The sequence below is a fragment of the Oncorhynchus mykiss genome, chromosome 4 (genome assembly GCF_057628025.1).
Source record: "Oncorhynchus mykiss isolate SJ-2025 chromosome 4, ASM5762802v1, whole genome shotgun sequence".
Classification (NCBI taxonomy): Eukaryota; Metazoa; Chordata; class Actinopteri; order Salmoniformes; family Salmonidae; genus Oncorhynchus; species Oncorhynchus mykiss.
Window position 1 is genome coordinate 47844193 of NC_143025.1, and position 19669 is coordinate 47863861.

General features: G+C 40.9%; 1 protein-coding gene across 4 annotated transcripts in view; it reads left to right on the top strand.

Annotated features, from left to right (window-relative positions):
* Positions 1 to 19669, top strand: part of LOC110521932 (vesicle-fusing ATPase) — a 48427-nt gene that overhangs the window by 7006 nt on the left and 21752 nt on the right. For 2 of the 4 annotated variants that reach the window (XM_021599907.3, XM_021599906.3), the window contains exons 2-8: positions 14768 to 14785; positions 16906 to 16991; positions 17471 to 17570; positions 17752 to 17791; positions 18038 to 18204; positions 18437 to 18544; positions 18850 to 18925. In XM_021599907.3, the coding sequence (XP_021455582.1) occupies positions 14768 to 14785; positions 16906 to 16991; positions 17471 to 17570; positions 17752 to 17791; positions 18038 to 18204; positions 18437 to 18544; positions 18850 to 18925 (595 nt within the window). The remainder of the gene's footprint in view (positions 1 to 14767; positions 14786 to 16905; positions 16992 to 17470; positions 17571 to 17751; positions 17792 to 18037; positions 18205 to 18436; positions 18545 to 18849; positions 18926 to 19669) is intronic. The other 2 variants (XM_021599908.3, XM_090232223.1) reach the window with 1 other exon arrangement.

The window sequence follows — 19669 nt, forward strand, 5'->3', positions numbered from 1 at the left end:
ACTCTCATGAGGACCGCCACAAAAATGGAAGACCCAGAGTTACCTCTGCTGCAGAGGATAAGTTCATTAGAGTTATCATCCTCAGAAATTGCAGCCCAAATAAATGCTTCACAGAGTTAGAGTAACATACACACCTCAACATCACTGTAACATACACACATTCAGAGGAGATTACATGAATCAGGACTTCATGGTCAAATTGCTGCAAAGAAACCACTAATAAAGGACACCAATAATAAGAAGAGACTTACTTGGGCCAAGAAACACTAGCAATGGACATTAGACCGGTAGAAATCTGTCATCAGACCGTCGGATGAGTCCAAGTTTGAGATTTTTGGTTACAACCGCCGTGTCTTTGTGAGACGCAGAGTAAGCGAATGGATGATCTCTGCATGTGTGGATCTCTGCATGTGAGGTATGATGGCGTGGGGGTGCTTTGCTGGTGACACTGTCAGTGATTTATTTAGAATTCAAGGCACACTTAATCAGCATGGCTAACCCAGCATTCTGCAGCGATATGCCATCCCATCTGGTTTGCGCTTAGTGGGACTATCACACGTTTTTCAACAGGACAATGACCCAACACACCTCCAGGCTGTGTAAGGGCTATTTGACCAAGAAGGAGAGTGATGGAGTGCTGCATCAGATGACCTGGCCTCCATAATCCCCCGACCTCAACCCAAATGAGATGGTTTGGGATGAGTTGGACCTCAGAGTGAAGGAAAAGCAGCCATCAAGTGCTCAGTATATGTGGGAACTCCTTCAAGACTGTTTGAAAAGCGTTCCTCATGAAGCAGGTTGAGAGAATGCTGAGTATGCAAAGCTGTCATCAAGGCAAAGGGTGGCTACTTTGAAGAATCTAAAATCTATTTTGATTTGTTTAACACATTTCTGCTTACTACATCATCCCATATGTATTATGTAGTTTTGATTTCTTCACTATTATTCTACAATGTAGAACATATTAAAAAATAATACCCCCTGAATGAGTAGGTGTGTCCAAACCTTTGACTGGTACTGTATGTGTGGTCATCTATGGCCTTGTAGTAATGTCTAAATGGGCATCTCTTATATGCCCGGTGGTGTAGGAGAATCTACATCCTATGTTGACATCCGATCCTCTTTATTTATGGGCCCTCTCCCATCTTAGTATTTTAATTGGAGAGTTAACATATTATGTTCCGTTTTTGTAATGTACAACTTGTAGATAAACAAACACAACAGCGTAGCGGAAAGATTACTCAGCAAAATCTGTGTTCTGTGCAAGATGTGATGGAATGGGGAGGTTTTCAACATGACAAGAATCAGGATTTAAGATTGTTGGAGGAGTGTGACAGGATACGAGAAAATTACAGATTAAACTAGATAGCATTCCCCCTCCTGTGAATCTCTACACATCCTCTACAACCGATAACCACCCCAAACTATGACTCCCACAAACTGCAACTAAACTACTAGCAGTGAACTAAACGACCTTACACAACCACTTTCTGTCCATAACTGTCCCTGCCTCCAACAGTGCATACAGGTCTTTATAAGGATGTCATAATAATGTCATAACTGCACTGGTAGTATGGACTGGCATTATTAGAACATGACAGAGGAGACTGGTGGGCAGAGATATAGGAGGACAAGCTCATTGTAATGTTTGAAATGGAATTAATTGAAAGGTATCAAACACAGGGTTTCCATTCATACCGTTCCATTTATTCCATTCCAGCCACCACTGGACCAGAACACTTATACCAAGACTGAAGTGTATTGAGACTGTGATGAAGCGCTGAGCGATTAACCAAGACTTCATTTTTTGGATATTAAACAACTAATTGACCGACGTCGGCAAATTACTTGAATTCCATCTAGTTCGGCCCAGCACACCATTTCTCTAGAGAGAAGTCAAATAATTCACGAGAGAAAGGGCTGAAGGGAGTTGTAGTTTTCGTTACCCTGATTTAGCCCACTGCAGTAAAAGGTTAACACAGAACACTTTCTTGGTAGTCTTAAATAAATCTACTCTAAAACAAAAGTATACACCTCACAACCATGGTTTGCACCTGTACCATGTCAGATATAGAGTTGAAATGTATTACATTTTGTGTTTGTATCCCAATATTACACTTTATATACAGTACATCACAGAATATTGACTTATAGCAAAACTGTTTGACAAAGAAACACTGGATTTTCAGCAGGTATAAACAACGTAAGTTCATTAATTATGAAAAATATGTAATTTCACTGCAGGAAAGGGATATGCAAATATTCAACCTAGTTCAGAGCAGAAACCTGGTAATTAACAACAATGATCATAATCAATTGCACCTGTTCTGTCCGGCTTGGACAGAGATGGTCCGTGTTGGAGAGAATCAAAACCGCAATGTATCATGGGTAAATTGTGACTGACTTATCTACAAATAATAATAAGTAGTTATTTTTGATGCAAGGTCCTTTGTAGATCAGTAAGTCGGCAGTCACCTGCAATGTCGTACAAGCCAAAGGAAACACTTTTAAGCCTAGTTTTGCTATCCACTATACGGATAGCAAAACTAGCTTCACCCTCATGTCGGTGCTAGCAAGCAGGCAAGGTAGGCATCAACAGCCAATCGGGGCTGGAAACTATAGTGAGCCTCGATTGGTCAACAGCAACGAGTACGCAAAAAAAGTTCATCTTTTCCCAACTTTGGTCCCGCCCTGTTTATGCTCCCTCGCCATGCTTGTATCACACAACGGTTCCTGCCCACTTGGCTTCCCTACATTGAAAATGAATGGGGTTTTGTTGTTTCAACGCCCACAACGTGCTGGGTGGATTTCTGCCATTAGGTTTGAGGAAGATCGAGAGCTACCAGTACCTAGCTCGCCAATCAATTCTGAAAGTACACTACATGCATTTTTTCATGTGTTCCATCGCAGACTGTCCCTGCTACTATCCAATAAAAGCCATATTGACATTATCCCACCCCTGGTTAGCCACTACTGGCTTAATTTAGGGCTACAATCCCGTTAACGGAATCGATATGACTCGAACAGCCAGTGAAAGTGCAGGGCGCCAAATTCAAAACAACAGAAGTCTCATCATTAAAATTCCTCAAACATACATGTATTTTATACCGTTTTAAAGGTAATCTTGTTGTTAATCCCGCCACAGTGTCCGATTTCAAATAGGCTTTACAGCGAAAGCACCACAAACGATTATGTTAGGTCACCACCAAGCCACAGAAAAACACAGCCATTTTTCCAGCCAAAGATAGGAGTCACAAAAAGCACAAATAGAGATAAAATTAATCACTAAACTTTGATGATCTTCATCAGATGACACTCATAGGACTTCATGTTACACAATACATGTACGTTTTGTTTGATAAAGTTCATATTTATATAAAAAAATCTGAGTTTACATTGCCCCGTTACGTTCAGTAGTTCCAAAAACATCCAGTGATTTTGCATAGCCACATCAATTTTACAGAAATACTCATCATAAATGTTGAAAATACAAGTGTTACACATGAAATTATAGATATACCTCTCCTTAATGCAACCGCTGTGTCAGATTTCCAAAAAGCTTTACGGAGAAAGCAATAATCTGAGAACGGCGCGCAGAATTATTATTTTTTATCCGCCATGTTGGAGTCAACAGAAATCAGAAATTACATTATAAATATTCCCTTACCTTTGGTGATCTTCATCAGAATGCACCCCCAGGAATCCTAGTTCAACAATAAATGTTTGATTTGTTCGATAATGTCCATTATTTATGTCCAAGTAACTACTTTTGTTAGGGCGTTTACTACACAAATCCAAACGCTCGTGCAGGTCCAGCCGAACATCGGACGAAAAGTTAAAGTTATATTACAGGTCGTAGAAACATTTCAAACTAAGTATAGAATCAATCTTTAGGATGTTTTTATCATAAATCTTCAATAACGTTCCAACTGGAGAATTCCATTGTCTGTAGAAAAGCCATGGAACGCAGGTCGCTCTCATGTGAAATGACCAGGACCTGGCTCTCTGCCAGACCACTGACTCAAAGCGCTCTCATCCGGCCCCACATCACAGTAGAAGCCTCATTCAAGTTTTTAAAGACGGTTGACATCTAGTGGAAGCCCTAAGAAGTGCAACTTGAACAATATATGTGTATTCAATAGGGGCTGGGTTGAAAATCGACCAACCTCAGATTTCCCACTTCCTGTTTGGATTTCTTCTCAGGTTTTTGCCTGCCATATGAGTTCTGTTATACTCACAGACATCATTCAAACAGTTTTAGAAACTTCAGAGTGGTTTCTATCCAATACTAATGATAATATGCATATATTAGCAACTGGGACTGAGGAGCAGGCCGTTTACTCTGGGCACCTTATTCATCCAAGCTACTCAATACTGCCCCTGCAGCCATAAGAAGTTTTAAAAACCAAACGTAACACAATATCTGCTAATTAATTTCCAGCAATATTGCCCGTCTGTCTGTTTGGTGTGCACGTTTGTCTATCACTCGTTATTTAGCCATCTTGTGAGTATACAGACTTTCCCCAAAAACCTCCTCAATTAAATGTTAACTGCAAAGTACTCCTACCTGACAGAACTACTGGATATCAGGATTATTTGTATCATTGGTTGGTGATTGTTTTGCAAACGCTGTGCTGCAGCAGTAGGTCTAACATTAGAAACGTTGCTAGACCTTCACATTCCTCTCTTGCTAGAAGGGAAGGGAAAATACACTAAAATCTTCTGATGTGATTTAAGCATTGATATGGACACACATTTGTTTTATTCTCTATGAGTAATTGTAATATTCAGAGTAAAAAAAATGGAACAAAAAAATCCAAAACCAGGACAAATAACACAGAGAAAACAGAATTCAGGAAAATTCCAAATATAACTTTTTGACCCCCCACTTAGAGTTGTTTATTAACCATTACTTTACCAGGTAAATCGACAGAAAACAGATATATTGTACACCAAGGAGTTGCAGGGTAGAGGAGAAGAATGTGCCTATTTCAAAGGTATAATAAAATTAGCAGCTCACGACATAAACTCAGAAAAGACCCTGTCTTTCAAAGATAATTTATATAAATCCAAATAACTTCACAGATCTTCAATGTAAAGGTTTTAAACACTGTTTCCCATGCTTGTTCAATGAACCATAAACAATTAATGAACATGCACCTGTGGGACGGTCGTTAAGACACTAACAGCTTACAGACAGGATCGGTACATCCGAACATCACACCTGCGAGACCGGTACAGGATGGCAACAACAACTGCCCGAGTTACACCAGGAACGCACAAACCCTCCATCAGTGCTCAGACTGTCCGCAATAGGCTGAGAGAGGCTGGACTGAGGGCTTGTAGGCCCACGTCACCAATGGGCACAAACCCACCGTCGCTGGACCAGACAGGACTGGCAAAAGTGCTCTTCATTGACGACTCGCGGTTTTGTCTCACCAAGGCTGATGGTCGGATTCACGTTTATCATCGAAGGAATGAGCGTTACACCGAGGCCTGTACTCTGGAGCGGGATCGATTTGGAAGTGAAGGGTCCATCATGGTCTGGGGCGGTGTGTCACAGCATCATCGGACTGAGCTTGTTGTCATTGCAGGCAATCTCAACGATGTGCGTTACAGGGAAGACATCCTCCTCCCTTATGTGGTACCCTTGCTTCAGGCTCATCCTGACATTACCCTCCAGCATGACAATGCCACCAGCCATACTGCTTGTTCTGTGCGTGCTTTCCTGCAAGACAGGAATGCCAGTGTTCTGCCATGGCCAGCGAAGAGCCTGGATCTCAATCCCATTGAGCACGTCTGGGACCTGTTGGATCGGAGGGTGAGAACTAGGGCCATTCCCCCCAGAAATGTCCGGGAACTTGCAGGTGCCTTTGTGGAAGAGTGGGGTAACATCTCACAGCAAGAACTGTCAAATCTGGTGCAGTCCATGAGGAGGAGATGCACTGCATTACTTAATACAGCTGGTGGCCACACCAGATACTGGCTGTTACTTTTGATTTTGATTTTCACTTTGTTCAGGGACACGTTATTCAATTTCTGTTAGTCACATGTCTGTGGAACTTGTTCTGTTTATGTCTCAGTTGTTGAATCTTGTTATGTTCATACAAATATTTACACGTTAAGTTTGCTGAAAATAAACCCAGTTGACAGTGAGAGGACGTTTCTTTTTTTGCTGAGTTTATTTAATTTTTGAGAGAGGAATGTAAACAACACAACGACGAGAGATGGATAGAGACAGTTTGTTAAAGTATGCCTAATCTACTTTGAGGAACTAGTCTAATGATTTCGTCAGACAACTCTGCAGCACACTTAGGCAGGCTAGCCTAGCTAAATAGGATGACTAAAGACAGTGCAGTATGGGGAGCACAGAGATAACATTGTCTGGCTGGCTGGCAGGCAGGCTGCTACTGCCTAATCAGAGATGAGATGATGACTTTAAGGAATAAAAATTTAGAATGTCATCAAATAAAATGAAGTAATATACACTACCGGTCAAAAGTTTTAGAACACCTACTCATTCAAGGGTTTTTCTTTATTTTTTTACTATTTTTTCATTGTAGAATAATAGTGAAGACATCAACACTTTGAAATAACACACATGGAATCTTGTAGTAACCAAAAAAGTGTTAAACAAATCCAAATATATTTAATATTTGAGATTTTTCAAATAGCCACCCTTTGTCTTGATGACAGCTTTGCACGCTGTTGGCATTCTCTCATCAGCTTTACCTGGAATGCTTTTCCAACAGTCTTGAAGGAGTTCCCACATATGCTGAGCACTTGTTGGCTACTTTTCCTTCACTCTGCGGTCCTAATCATCCCAAACCATCTCAACTGGGTTGAGGTCGGGGGATTGTGGAGGCCAGGGGCCGGATTCACAAAGCCTCCTTAAGAAGAAATTTCTTCTTAACTGCCATTTTTTCCTTAACTGTAGAGTTAAGAAGAAAGTTAAGCAAAGTTGCTATTCCTCAGTTAAGGTATTGGAAATGTTCTTAAGATTTTTCCTAAGTTTCCTAAGATAAAAGTGAAGAAGAAATGCGATTCTTGAAAATAATGCTTTAGGATTTCTTCTTGGAAATGTACTTAATTAACTTTAGGACAGCTAAACCCTTGTTTTGAGACAAATTAATACTTTTATAATCATTAACGTTTTCTTGCGCCATAGACACAGTTGGTTACTGTAAATTTAAATACAGTAAGAATACAAATTAAACACGCATTATCTAGCTAGCTAGTAATTCACAATATATTCCAATATTCTAGAAGTGTTAAATAGCTAGCGCTATCTCTGCAATTTGCAAAGAAGAACTTGGCTGACTTAGCTAATGACGTTAACGTTAACCCCAGATGTAAAATAGTAAATAATGGCTACTTCTCAGAGAGTTTTGAATTGTCAAGAGGAGTTAAACAAGGCTGTCCGCTGTCACCATATCTATTCATTATGGCCATCGAAATGCTAGCTATTAAAATCAGATCCAATAACAACATTAGAGGATTAGAAATCCAAGGCTTAAAAACAAAGGTGTCCATGTATGTTGATGACTCAACTTTTATATTAAGTCCGCAAGCTAGATCCCTGCAATGTCTCATTGAAGATCTAGATAACTTATCTGGACTCTCTGGAATAAAATCTAATTATGATAAGTGTACAATATTATGTATTGGATCTTAAAATAATACAACTTTAACATTATCCTGCAGTTTAGCTTCATTAAATAGTGCCCACAAAACACCAGTCTCAACGTCAACAGTGATGAGGCAACTCCGGGATGCTGGCCTTTGTAAGGGGTGCATATCTGGTGGCAGGGAAGTCAAACGCAGGAGAGCAGAACTTGATAATAGCCGAAGCAGTTTAATAGCAAAACCAACGGCATAAGAAATACAAAGTATGGGCACAATAACCCGACGCGCACCAGTCAAGCAAAATGTGCACTTACAAAAAACAATACCACACAAAGACATGGGGGGAACAGAGGGTTAAATACACAACATATAATGAAGGAAATGAGAACCAGGTGTAGGAGAAAACGAGACAAAACACATGGAAAATGAAAAATGGATCGGCGATGGCTAGAAGACCGGCGACGTCGCCTGCCGAACACCGCCCGAACAAGGAGAGGCATTGACTTCGGCAGAAGTCGTGACAGCCTTCTAGGCAGAGTTGCAGAGAAAAAGCTGTATCTCAGACTGGTCAATAAAAGGAATAGATTAAGATGGGCAAAAGAACACAGACACTGGACAGAGGAACTCTGCCTAGAAGGCCAGCATCCCGGAGTTGCCTCTTCACTGTTGACAATGAGATTGGTGTTTTGCGGGTACTATTTAATGAAGCTGCCAGTTGAGGACTTGTGAGGTGTCTGTTTCTCAAACTAGACACTCAAATTAACTTATCCTCTTGCTCAGTTGTGTACTGGGGCCTCCCACTCCTCTTTCTATTCTGATTAGAGCCAGTTTGCGCTGTTCTGTGAAGGGAGTAGTGCACAGCGTTGTGCGAGATCTTCAGTTTCTTGGCAATTTTTCGCATGGAATAGCCTTAATTTCTCAGAACAGGAATTGGCTGACAAGTTTCAGAAGAAAGTCATTTTTTTCTGGCCATTTTGAGCCTGTAATCGAACCCACAAATGCTGATGCTCCAGATACTCAACTAGTCCAGGGAAGGCCAGTTTTATTGCTTCTTTAATCAGGACAACCGTTTTCAGCTGTGCTAACATAATTGCAAAATAGTTTTCTAATGATCAATTAGCCTTATAAAATGAGAAACTTGGATTAGCCAACACAACGTGCCATTGGAACACCGGAGTGATGGTTGCTGATAATGGGCCTCTGTACCCCTATGTAGATATTCTATAAAAAATATGCCGTTTCCCGCTACAATAGTACTTTACAACATTAACAATGTCTACACTGTATTTCTGATCAATTTGATGTTATTTTAATAGACAAAAAAATTGCTTTTCTTTCAAAAACAAGGGCATTTCGATGTGATCCCAAACTTTTGAACGATAGTGTACACATCTGAAATATTTTATTATTTCATAGCAATTTCGTCTTTTGTCTACCCAATGTCTACCCAATGTGGACCTGACAGAGACAATGGAATATTTGAAATGTTTTGGCAATTTTCATTAAAAAGCTCTAAAATAATTTGTCATTATTTCATAATGCATTTAATGTAAAAAAAGAAAGAAAAGAAAACCTTGATAATTTTTTCCCATAATTGAACCGAAACCAAACCTATCATGACATGACCCACATGCAGACGGCTTTATTTAATTTACCTGTATTTAACTAGGTAAGTCAGTTAAGAACAAATTCTTATTTTCAATGACGGCCTAGGAACAGTGGGTTAACTGCCTGTTCAGGGGCAGAACAACAGACTTGTACCTTTTCAGCACAGGGGTTTGAACTTGCCGCCCCAGTTATCAGATCAGTTATTAGAAACACGGGGCAGGCAAAGGGCAGGTCGAGGGCAGGCAGAGCTCCGTGATCAGGTCAGAGTCAGGCAGGTACAGGATGGCAGGCAGTCTCGGGGTCAGGGCAGGCAGAATGGTCAGAATCGGGGGATGATGGGAAGATGGGCTACACCTGGAGGGGGGTGGAGACAAGCACAAAGACAGGTGAAACAGATCAGGGTGTGACAAAACCGACCTCAAAAATCACTAATTGCTCAGCACTACCGTGATGAGACCAAGACCCGTTTAAATATGAAAAACATGAACCTGAGGAGAGTTTAATGACAAAAGCATTCTAGCTCTCCACAGGCCCTTATAAATAAAGGGGTAATTCATTTAGCTAGTTTAGGTAAACTAATTATCTCAGAATAGCAGTGTCAAACTTCTCCCTCGCTGTTAGTCACATGTTCAGTAATACACAGCACTGTTGTATCTGACATATAAATTGGTCTCATTTAAATATTTAGTCTGCAGCCATGTTTTTTTAACCTCAGATATGTCACACAACAAAAACATTAGTGTCACTAATATGTCTATAGGCCTATGTTTTTAAGCTCTTATGCACCAGATATCTCTCTGCATATATTGAAAATGTTATAACAACATGGGTTGTGTGTCTTTATAGCTATATCTCCGCGATGCGTCGTGCCTAAGAACAGCCCTTAGCCGTGGTATATTGGCCATATACCACACCCCCTCATGCCTTATTGCTTTATTATAGTCACATCTCTATATGTATATGCTACGTGCCTATATACATACAGTGCCTTGCGAAAGTATTCGGCCCCCTTGAACTTTGCGACCTTTTGCCACATTTCAGGCTTCAAACATAAAGATATAAAACTGTATTTTTTTGTGAAGAATCAACAACAAGTGGGACACAATCATGAAGTGGAACGACATTTATTGGATATTTCAAACTTTTTTAACAAATCAAAAACTGAAAAATTGGGCGTGCAAATTTATTCAGCCCCTTTACTTTCAGTGCAGCAAACTCTCTCCAGAATTTCAGTGAGGATCTCTGAATGATCCAATGTTGACCTAAATGACTAATGATGATAAATACAATCCACCTGTGTGTAATCAAGTCTCCGTATAAATGCACCTGCACTGTGATAGTCTCAGAGGTCCGTTAAAAGCGCAGAGAGCATCATGAAGAACAAGGAACACACCAGGCAGGTCCGAGATACTGTTGTGAAGAAGTTTAAAGCCGGATTTGGATACAAAAAGATTTCCCAAGCTTTAAACATCCCAAGGAGCACTGTGCAAGCAATAATATTGAAATGGAAGGAGTATCAGACCACTGCAAATCTACCAAGACCTGGCAGTCCCTCTAAACTTTCAGCTCATACAAGGAGAAGACTGATCAGAGATGCAGCCAAGAGGCCCATGATCACTCTGGATGAACTGCAGAGATCTACAGCTGAGGTGGGAGACTCTGTCCATAGGACAACAATCAGTCGTATATTGCACAAATCTGGCCTTTATGGAAGAGTGGCAAGAAGAAAGCCATTTCTTAAAGATATCCATAAAAAGTGTCGTTTAAAGTTTGCCACAAGCCACCTGGGAGACACACCAAACATGTGGAAGAAGGTGCTCTGGTCAGATGAAACCAAAATTGTACTTTTTGGCAACAATGCAAAATGTTATGTTTGGCGTAAAAGCAACACAGCTGAACACACCATCCCCACTGTCAAACATGGTGGTGGCAGCATCATGGTTTGGGCCTGCTTTTCTTCAGCAGGGACAGGGAAGATGGTTTAAAATTGATGGGTAGATGGATGGAGCCAAAAACAGGACCATTCTGGAAGAAAACCTGATGGAGTCTGCAAAAGACCTGAGACTGGGACGGAGATTTGTCTTCCAAAAAGACAATGATCCAAAACATAAAGCAAAATCTACAATGGAATGGTTCAAAAATAAACATATCCAGGTGTTAGAATGGCCAAGTCAAAGTCCAGACCTGAATCCAATCGAGAATCTGTGGAAAGAACTGAAAACTGCTGTTCACAAATGCTCTCCATCCAACCTCACTGAGCTCGAGCTGTTTTGCAAGGAGGAATGGGAAAAAATGTGTCTCTCGATGTGCAAAACTGATAGAGACATACCCCAAGCGACTTACAGCTGTAATCGCAGCAAAAGGTGGCGCTACAAAGTATTAACTTAAGGGGGCTGAATCATTTTGCATGCCCAATTTTTCCGTTTTTGATTTGTTAAAAAAGTTTGAAATATCCAATAAATGTCGTTCCACTTCATGATTGTGTCCCACTTGTTGTTGATTCTTCACAAAAAAATACAGTTTTATATCTTTATGTTTGAAGCCTGAAATGTGGCAAAAGGTCGCAAAGTTCAAGGGGGCCGAATACTTTCGCAAGGCACTGTATATACATTTGAATGAGTGTACAGTGTGTGTGGGTATCTGTGTAATCTGTATTCCCTGTTTTAGTGTAGGGCCTTCATCTGTGTGAGTGTTGAGCTGCAGCTATATTTAGAGAGAGTGCTACTCTATGTGCTGTGGGGGCATTGCATTGGACAGGCTTGAACAGTTCAAACACTCTTTCCATCAGACACACAATTAATCTGATAGTTGAATGTGATTATGCTTAGACTGCACAAAACAAGAAGTTGAGTTTAGGTATTTTCTCTGATTCTAAATAGGGTGATGATCAGGGTGTTTTCTCTAAGACAAGAGCGACCTTCAAATGTGTCCTCTTGCCCTGCTGTGATGTGTTCACTCACTAAGCAGTGATGTGTTCCTCTATCTCTGCTGGAGGTGTCAAACAATGAGCATGTGGCAGAATCAGCCAATGAGGACAAAGCAAAATATAACTAATGTGAATTGAATTGTATTGGAATGGAACCAGAAGGCATAGACATCCCTGATAGCGACATTAGCCAGATATGTGGAGAAATTGCCGGCTGGACATTTGCAAAAAAGGATATAAAAAATCATAATAATCAAGTTACAATTATCTCTCATCTTTCACATTTAGCAGCTATATTGTGTCACTCAAATATAGGATGGGAAATTCCCTACTGCACAACGTAGCCAAATTGCACAGAAGAAATACAAGCACATGACCTTTTTGAATCTTCCTCTACAAAACATACCATACCCTGCAGGGCTATAACAGTGCAGTCACAGTGGAGTCTCATTGTAGTCAAAGTGATGTGTCTGCATGGTCTTTCCCTGCCATCAATCTCTCCAACTTTGATTTAATTACTTTCCAGTAGGGGAAGACAGCCAAGAACTAACAAAGTGATTTATCTGAAATAGAAAAAGGAATTGGCTTTCAAACCTGCCATATTAGCTCAATAATGTCTTTAGCTGCTTCTGAATTCATAACACATATCCCTGTGCTGACTCTAAATGCCCTTCAAAATCTGACCTATGGCCTTCTTGTTGACTCGGTTACAATGGTTTCATGTAAAGATTGGTGTTGGGAGAACTGATCCCAAATAAATTTGTGAAATAGATTGTGTATGCACTTTTTCTGGTGCCATTATGAAAATAACTGATTAGTAGACATTGTCTTTTGTTAAGATTGTCAAACTACCATGGAAAAAGTAACACCTCATTTGAAATATTGCATAAATAATGTGGTTTTGTAAACATGACATATAGGCCCATAGGCATTTACAGTATATTAAAATACACTGAGTATACCAAACATTAGGAACACCTTCCTAACATTGAGTATCACCCGCCATTTGTCCTCAGAACAGCCTCAATTCATCAAAGGATGGACTCTACAAGGTGTTGAAAGTGTTCCACAGGGATGCTGGCCCATATTGTCGCCAATGCTTCCCACAGTTGTGTCAAGTTGTCTTGATGTCCTTTGGGTGTTAGACCATTCTTGATACATACGGAAAACTGTTGAGCGTGATAAACCCAGCAGCGTCACAGTTCTTGACACAAACTGGAGTGCCTGGCACCTACTACCATACCCCGTTCAAGGGCACTTAAATCTTTTGTCTTGCCCATTCACCCTTTGAATGGCACATCCATGTCTCAATTGTCTCAAGGCTTAAAAATAATTATTGAACCTTTCTCCTCCCCTTCATCTACACTGATTGGAGTGGATTTAACAGGTGACATCAATAAGTGATCCTAAGTTTCACCTGGATTCACCTGGTCAGTCTATGGCATGGAAATAGCAGGTGTCCTAAATGTTTTCTATACTCAGTTTAATTATGTTTCTACTGTATACATCGTTAGGCCTACCCATAGGCAAGCCTGATGTACTAGAGGGCTAGAGGCAGAGGTGAATGGCTCCTCCTAATGGCTGCATCCATACATATTTATCTCCAGCACAGACATCTGAATGGATACCTCCCCCAGGACTCCAGCTGATAGAATATTGAAAAGGGATTCCTGAAATAAGGCAGGAGAAAAAGCCTGGAGTGTTCTGTCCTACAAGACCGCAGGGCTGGGTGGGGCATCAAGATTTAGGATTGTGTGTGCGTGTGTGTGCGTGTGCGTGCGGGTGTGGGTGTGCGTGTGTATTTATACCGCAATCAGAAGACGGATCACTGAACACCCTTTATTCTTAGTCCAGAATTGCGCATAGCACCACCAATGAGCCATTTGTAATATATGTTTTGAATACAATCTAGTTTGTGGGGCGTGACTACTTTTAATTCAAATGGTGTCTCATTAAATGCATTAAGTTAAGGTATTTATGTGAAGGGATTTATTCTTTGTACATTTTCAAAACCATGCAATGTCTTGCTTGTTTGTGCATGCTACAGCTCCTATTACCATTTGAATCAGCCATACATGACAGTAACCCTGGGGTTCCATCCATTCACCACATAAGATCACCAAAAATACAAAAGATTTCTGCCTCATGAAAATTCACATTAGTTCTCACATTAAGACAATATTTTCTATTTACAACGTAAAGACTGTAAAGCATATATGGCTGACAAATGACAATACTACCAGATTTGGGGTATATTTATAATAGGCGCTTAACTTGCTGAAAATTCACATTTCAAAAACAAGACTAGCCACAGAACAATTTATTTGGGCAGTATAAATTCACTGATGTCAAAATGTGCCCATGTTTTGGTGTAGTTCAGGACTAGAACAAAACTAAAGTGAGTGAAATGATAAGAATGACCCCAACTCTGCCCCGTTCTGCATGCGCTTGCCACTTGCCACTGTCAAGGTGGTATTCCTTCGATTGTGAATCAATGCACCCGATGCTGCTTCAGCTCTCTGACAGACAGTGGTCCTGGCTGTCTCAATTCTCTGTCTTATGTCCTCCTCTTCCCCTCCCTCTTTGCTTGCGTACGTTGGCCCCCAGGTCGTAATATTTTTCAAGGTATGTATGTAAGTCATTTCCTCATGTATGAACTCCCACGCCACCCGCTATACGTCTAATAGCTTAATTGGACAGTCAGTCGGCTTTATTGAAAGTAGCTTTATCCGCCTCGTCAACTCCCAAAGTCTTTACGGAGGCTTCCCCCCTGCTGCCACTGCCGCTGCTCTCACCCCTGGTAGTGACTGTCTCAGGAGAAACTATATACATATGATACATATTTCATCTGCCATTGCAAATCCATTGACTGAGTTGCAATGCAGAGAGGGAATATATTTGCCTGAGTGCACAAACAATGAATTATCATCCATTACTCCTATACTGCAGTTTCACTAATAATGTTTAGACCTACTCTTGGACCGGGGTCAAACAGAAAAGCTTTAGCCTATTTACTTTTCTTCTGGCTGAGCGAGCGCTGGCGGTATGGTAGATGAAGGGGTAGACTAGACTGCATGTGATGATTTTAGAAATGGAGCAGGGCAGTGTGCCAGCACTGCAGTGCAATACGCACCTCTATATTACTTGCCACAACCCAAGCATTCCCCTTGCTCCCAAACATTACGACTCCCAACACCCGCTGCCCTTGCTCTTCACTCTCCGCCCCGCAGCCGCCACCGCTCAAATGTCAGACAAGCAAGCGTACATGGCAAGCCTGTGTCTATGAGTGAGCAAAATCAGAGATGACTATGGCATGCATTCTTCACAGGGAACTTTCACAACAACGTATATGATTGTATAAAATCTAACTGAAATTAATGGCGATTTGTCTCCTCCTTATGGCCCTCAAGACCCAGACTAAGACCACACCTTATGACACCCAGAGGAAGATACAACCTATACAGACCCAGACCAAACCAGTTGTTATTTTAGTCCCACTTGGCTCTGACATTAGAGAAGTAAGGCAGCGAGTGTTGGACTTGTGTGTTATTTCACTCATACATGGCCATATAACTGACAAGATGGTATTCAAAGATGCATCTTGACAACATGAGTTAGGGTTAGGGTTAATCTACAAAGACCATGGTGTCATCATAGACCATCAGCCCAGACCCAGACCTCTGGCAGTGGCCCAGACCAAGACTGTTTTTAAATGGTCTAGACTAGTCTTGAGATGAGGAACCCAAGATCAACTCTCTATCTCCCCTGATGTGTCTTAAAAGCTGGAATGAATGTTGCATCATCATCCAGATCTTTCTGTCTTGGTCTGAAAAGTGTATTTGTCGTCATGACTATTGGAACAACATGCTCTTGCTTTTTCTCATTTTTTCTCTTTTACTAACAGTGTTTATAGGTTTGTCCTGTGTACCAAAGGGAAGGCTAAGTACTGCATAGTTTCCTTGGTACATTATGACAGATTCAGTGCCCTGAAAATCTCTTCATCTTTTCACTCTGTAACCTTTTCACTCAGTGAATTGTGTGAACAGAGCTATGTAAGAGAATGCCAATGTGGTAAATCCGTGCAATAATCTGACATAAGAATGTAGAAACTTCTCAACAAGAATTGTGTTCAGATAAGTTACCACAACTGAGAAAGAAGTGTTCTTTTGTATTTATATTTTGTGTTTTGAATGTCTTTGGTTTCATTGTATTTTGTATGTCATTCATTCATTCATTCATTCATAGTCTTGTAACGACTGGAATAGATCCAAACAAATAAACTAACTAGCTAGCTAGCTGTATCTGCTGTCTTTTGCTGCTCTCTTGCATTGTCTGTTTCAAGGCTGGTTTATATCTATATTTGACTATCTTGTGATGTTGGACAAACATTGATGTTGCCTATGAGTTGAAATATGTTGAATTTGCAGAGAAACTAAACATGATCAATGTTCCACCCATAGAAATTATGTGACATATCTACAGTATACTGTTGCATTGCTACAAAGTTGAATGGTTCGTTATATACCCTCACACCATAGTGTGAACTACCAGAATTTAACTGGATGTTTCTTAATGACTTTTGATGACTTCCAAGAAGGCCATCGTGGTTGTGTAACCTAAGTTCCATGATGATGCTACTAAATGTAAAATGAGTTTTCCTTTGGAAAATGGAAAGGAAATGCTGCGTCACCGCTCAACTACTAGAGTAATATCTCCCCTTCAACTTCTCTCTCTCTCTCCTGCAGACGATGCAAGCGGCACGATGCCCGACAGATGACCTATCGTTGACAAACTGTGCTGTGGTGAGCGAGAAAGATCTGCAGTCTGGACAGTGAGTAATCATCCTATACAGCATAGCCCTCTGTAGTCTGGAAAATCACACTACATCAGGGTTCCCCAACTGGCAGTTTTCTGAGCTTGTTCAAATATATTTTTTCACTGTTGGACATAAAATACTGTAAAAACACCTGGAAATTGGGAAATCTGCTCCCAAGTATTCCAACACATAATAATAGTCAAACATACAAATTGTTATGTTCCGGTCCCCCAACGATCCCCTCAAGAAAAAATTCAGACCACGGCTGAATCTTAGTCATATAATTAGTGCACAGTTTTTGCTGTGAAGTAATGTATTTTTCTGATTTCATACTACAAACTATACTCTAACAATAATTCAAAAAAATCATTAGCAGAATAGCTGTAATGTAAAAAAAAAAAAAGCAGTTGTAAATATGATATTCTATTGAGGTAATTTTGTTGCCTGTATATATGGAACAATGTCCATGAGTCTCTCTAACCCTCTCTCTACAGACATGTGACTGTGAAGACTACGCCAACTCACAAGTTTGTGTTCACCACAAAAACCCACCATGCCATAGTCCCTGGCACTATCGCTTTCAGTCTGCCACAGGTAAAAAAAAACACACTGTATATTATATTGAATTGTCAATGTATTGTACAGTAGACCCATTTATAATCTTAATGAATTTCTGCAAAGCTAAAATTCTAATATTTTAAGCATACATGCCCCTCTTCTCTCTGCTCCCTGCAATTATTGGCTTACTTATCTCTCTTCTTTCTTTCTGTCTCAGAGGAAATGGGCCGGTCTGTCCATTGGACAGGAGGTGGAAGGTAATTCACTCCATTTCTTTGATGAGTCTGAGGAAACTAAAACTATGACCATAGCGCAAAGATATTGCCCTCATTTGCACTGCACCCTGCACAGTCCCTAATATACTGTACCTTCACATCTTGACCACAGCCCATAGCTCACCTTAACATACAGTACCTATCTAATTTTTGACAGTACAGTATTTCTGAGAGTAGAAATTATATGATACTAGAAACATATCTGACATGAGTCCTCTCCCCTCATAGTGGCCAACTACAACTTTGACAAGTCTCAGCAGTGCATCGGTGCCATGACTATAGAGATTGACTTCCTCCAGAAGAAGAGCACAGACACCAGCCCCTACGACTCAGACAAGATGGCCAGCGAGTTCATCCAGCAGTTCAACAACCAGGGCTTCTCTGTCACCCAGCAGGTCAGTCAGAACAACAAACACTACAGCCAGTCACAACTCTTCCCACATTTCCTGCACACTTCCCTTCCCTGGAGTTACAAGGGAAAAGACTGATGGCTTACATCAATCAAATGATTTTAGATGTGGGTAGGAGTGCACACTTGGGAGAATTGGAATGCAACCTAACACAGCCTTCCTCTCTTCTCTCATCCTCTCTCGTCTCATCCTCCTACTCATCCCTTCCTCCCTACAGATGGTGTTTAGTTTCTGCGACAAGCTCTTTGGGCTGGTGATCAAAGACATTGAGGCCATGGACGCCAGCATCCTCAAGGGGGAGCCAGCATCAGGCAAGAAGCAGAAGGTACCCAGAGTTACCATTGACCTACTGCTGTAACAACTCAACCCTTCATGATATGGGCTCGTCGGAATTACCCCCGCTTCCTTTAAGTAATTAATGATTAGAAATGACTGGACAGGTGAACGCCAAGTGGTGGCGCCCATGCTTTCACCTGCCCCTTCATTTCGAATGTGGTCTCTGTTTGACGAGAGAACATGCTGCAAGAGTGCTAGTCGAAGTCCAAAGGGAACTCTGCAGATTTGTACGTGTTTATTTGGAACAGTTATTTGTAATAATCAGTAGTTGGTAATAATTCCTGTTTCCCTTAGATTGACATTGGCCTGCTGGTGGGGAACAGCCAGGTGGTTTTCGAGAAAGCGGAGAGCTCCTCCCTCACATTAGTTGGTAAGTTGCAGAGGAGTCCATACAGAATACAGGTAGATTATGTAGGAGGATACACCTATTCATTCAAGGCTTTTTCATAATTTTTTTACTCTTTTCTACATTGTAGAATGATAGTGAAGACATCAAAACTATGAAATAATACATATGGAATCATGTCGTAACCAAAAAAGTGCTAAACAAATCAAAATATATTTTATATTTGAGATTCTTCAATGTAGCCACCCTTTGCCTTGATGGCAAAGTTCACATTTGAGATTTTTGGTTCCCACCGTTGTGTCTTTGTGAGACGCAGAGTAGGTGAACGGATGATTTCCGCATGTGTGGTTCCCACCGTGAAGCACGGAGGAGGAGGTGTGGTGTGGGGGTACTTTGCTGGTGACACTGTCTGTGATTTATTTAGAATTCAAGGCACACTTAACCAGCATGGCTAACACAGCATATGGTTTGTGTTTTGAGGGACAATAATTTGTTTTTCAACAGGACAATGACCCAACACACCTCCAGGCTGTGTAAGGGATATTTGACCAAGAAAGAGAGTGATGGAGTGCTGCATCAGATGACCTGGCCTCCACAATCACCTGACCTCAACCCAATTGAGATGGTTTGGAATGAGTTGGACAGCAGAGTGAAGGAAAAATCCAACAAGTGCTCAGCATATGTGGGAACACCTTCAAGACTGTTGGAAAAGCATTCCAGGTGAAGCTGGTTGAGAGAATGTCAAGAGTGTGAAAAGCTGTCATCAAG